This window comes from Aplysia californica, unplaced genomic scaffold (assembly GCF_000002075.1).
Source record: "Aplysia californica isolate F4 #8 unplaced genomic scaffold, AplCal3.0 scaffold00421, whole genome shotgun sequence".
Classification (NCBI taxonomy): domain Eukaryota; kingdom Metazoa; phylum Mollusca; class Gastropoda; order Aplysiida; family Aplysiidae; genus Aplysia; species Aplysia californica.
Window position 1 is genome coordinate 288,350 of NW_004797691.1, and position 1,255 is coordinate 289,604.

Consider the following 1,255-nt stretch of genomic DNA (forward strand, 5'->3'; position numbering starts at 1 on the left):
CAAGTAGACTTTTACCCCAAGTAAAACTGCTTTAATAAGCGCCTTTCCATTGCGTTTCCTTTCACACTTAGACAACGACACACCGACAGTATGTGAAACACCGACAGCATGACAACAGACAGCACCACTGACTAAAAATCCTGGGCATAATGTCTGAAGCATTTGTCCAGATTTTGTCGTGTGCTGCTCTGCGTTGTCTACAGGAGCATCAGAGAGGAAAAGAAATAACGCCAGGCGGGAGCAAAAATAGCTATTTCCGGTCAGCCGATAGCAGGATGCGTGCAAAAATGTTAACTGAAAAATAGTGCGAAACGAAAGAGAAAGCTGTGAAAAACGACATCAAACTTCAGAGACTATAGAAAACTTACAACAAGTTTTGGCTGCTCGACTGAAGTGTATTCGATGATCTGAAAAAGTACAGAAGACACTTGTTATTTATCGTATTCATAATGTCATGCAAAGTTAAGCGCGGTCTCCAACTATTCCATCGAGCACTGTCTCGAGGTCTACAGGCTACGGGCGGTCATGATAGCTTGTAAGTCGAAGCAAAGAAATGATTAGCAAACATTGATATATCATGTTTTAAATACGCAATGAATAGCAAACTTTGATATATTCATGTTTTGAATACGCTATCTGCAAAATTATTATAACTAGTAATATGGAAGCATAACGGTGACACAATGTTGACTGCCACTTTTGTATTTGAGTGAAATACAAAAAAAAAGTGAAAGGCAGAAAGAAAAAAACAACAACAAAAACACTCGATCTCAAACCCTGAAACAATATTCTCAGGTGCTCATAGCTTCTGTGTGGAAGTAAGAAACGGGAATATTGAGTATACGTGTGTATGTGTTTATGCATGTATGTGTGGATGTATGTAGACGTGTGTGTATGCATGTGTGTGTGTTTGTGTGAGTGTGTATTTCTTTGTTAGTGTGTGCGAGACGGAGGTAGTTGAAAGCATCATACATACAATTTTTTCCAGCTGAGACAAATGTTGCTAACATACACGTTTTGTACTTTACAAACTAAACACCATCAAACAGAATTTCCCAAATTAGTTTCGCTTTTTTACGACTCACGCGTCATTTCATTAAAGTCAAGTTGGTTTAAAAGGTAACACAAGCTCTTGAGCTACGAAAACAGATACTGTAACACCATCTCCTTCCCATCCCAACCCCAAACCAAACACACACACACTCACACACACACACACACACACACACACACACACACACACACACACACACAC

General features: G+C 39.4%; 1 protein-coding gene across 2 annotated transcripts in view; it reads right to left on the bottom strand.

The window, feature by feature from the left end:
* LOC101852712 (glutaredoxin domain-containing cysteine-rich protein CG31559) overlaps positions 1-1,255 on the bottom strand; it is a 65,852-nt gene that overhangs the window by 47,923 nt on the left and 16,674 nt on the right. Inside the window, exon 3 of one of the 2 annotated variants that reach the window (XM_005104473.1) lies at positions 369-407. The exons of the other annotated variant lie outside the window; for it this stretch is intronic. Coding sequence (XP_005104530.1) covers positions 369-407 — 39 coding nt within the window. The remainder of the gene's footprint in view (positions 1-368; positions 408-1,255) is intronic. 2 annotated transcript variants of the gene reach the window in all.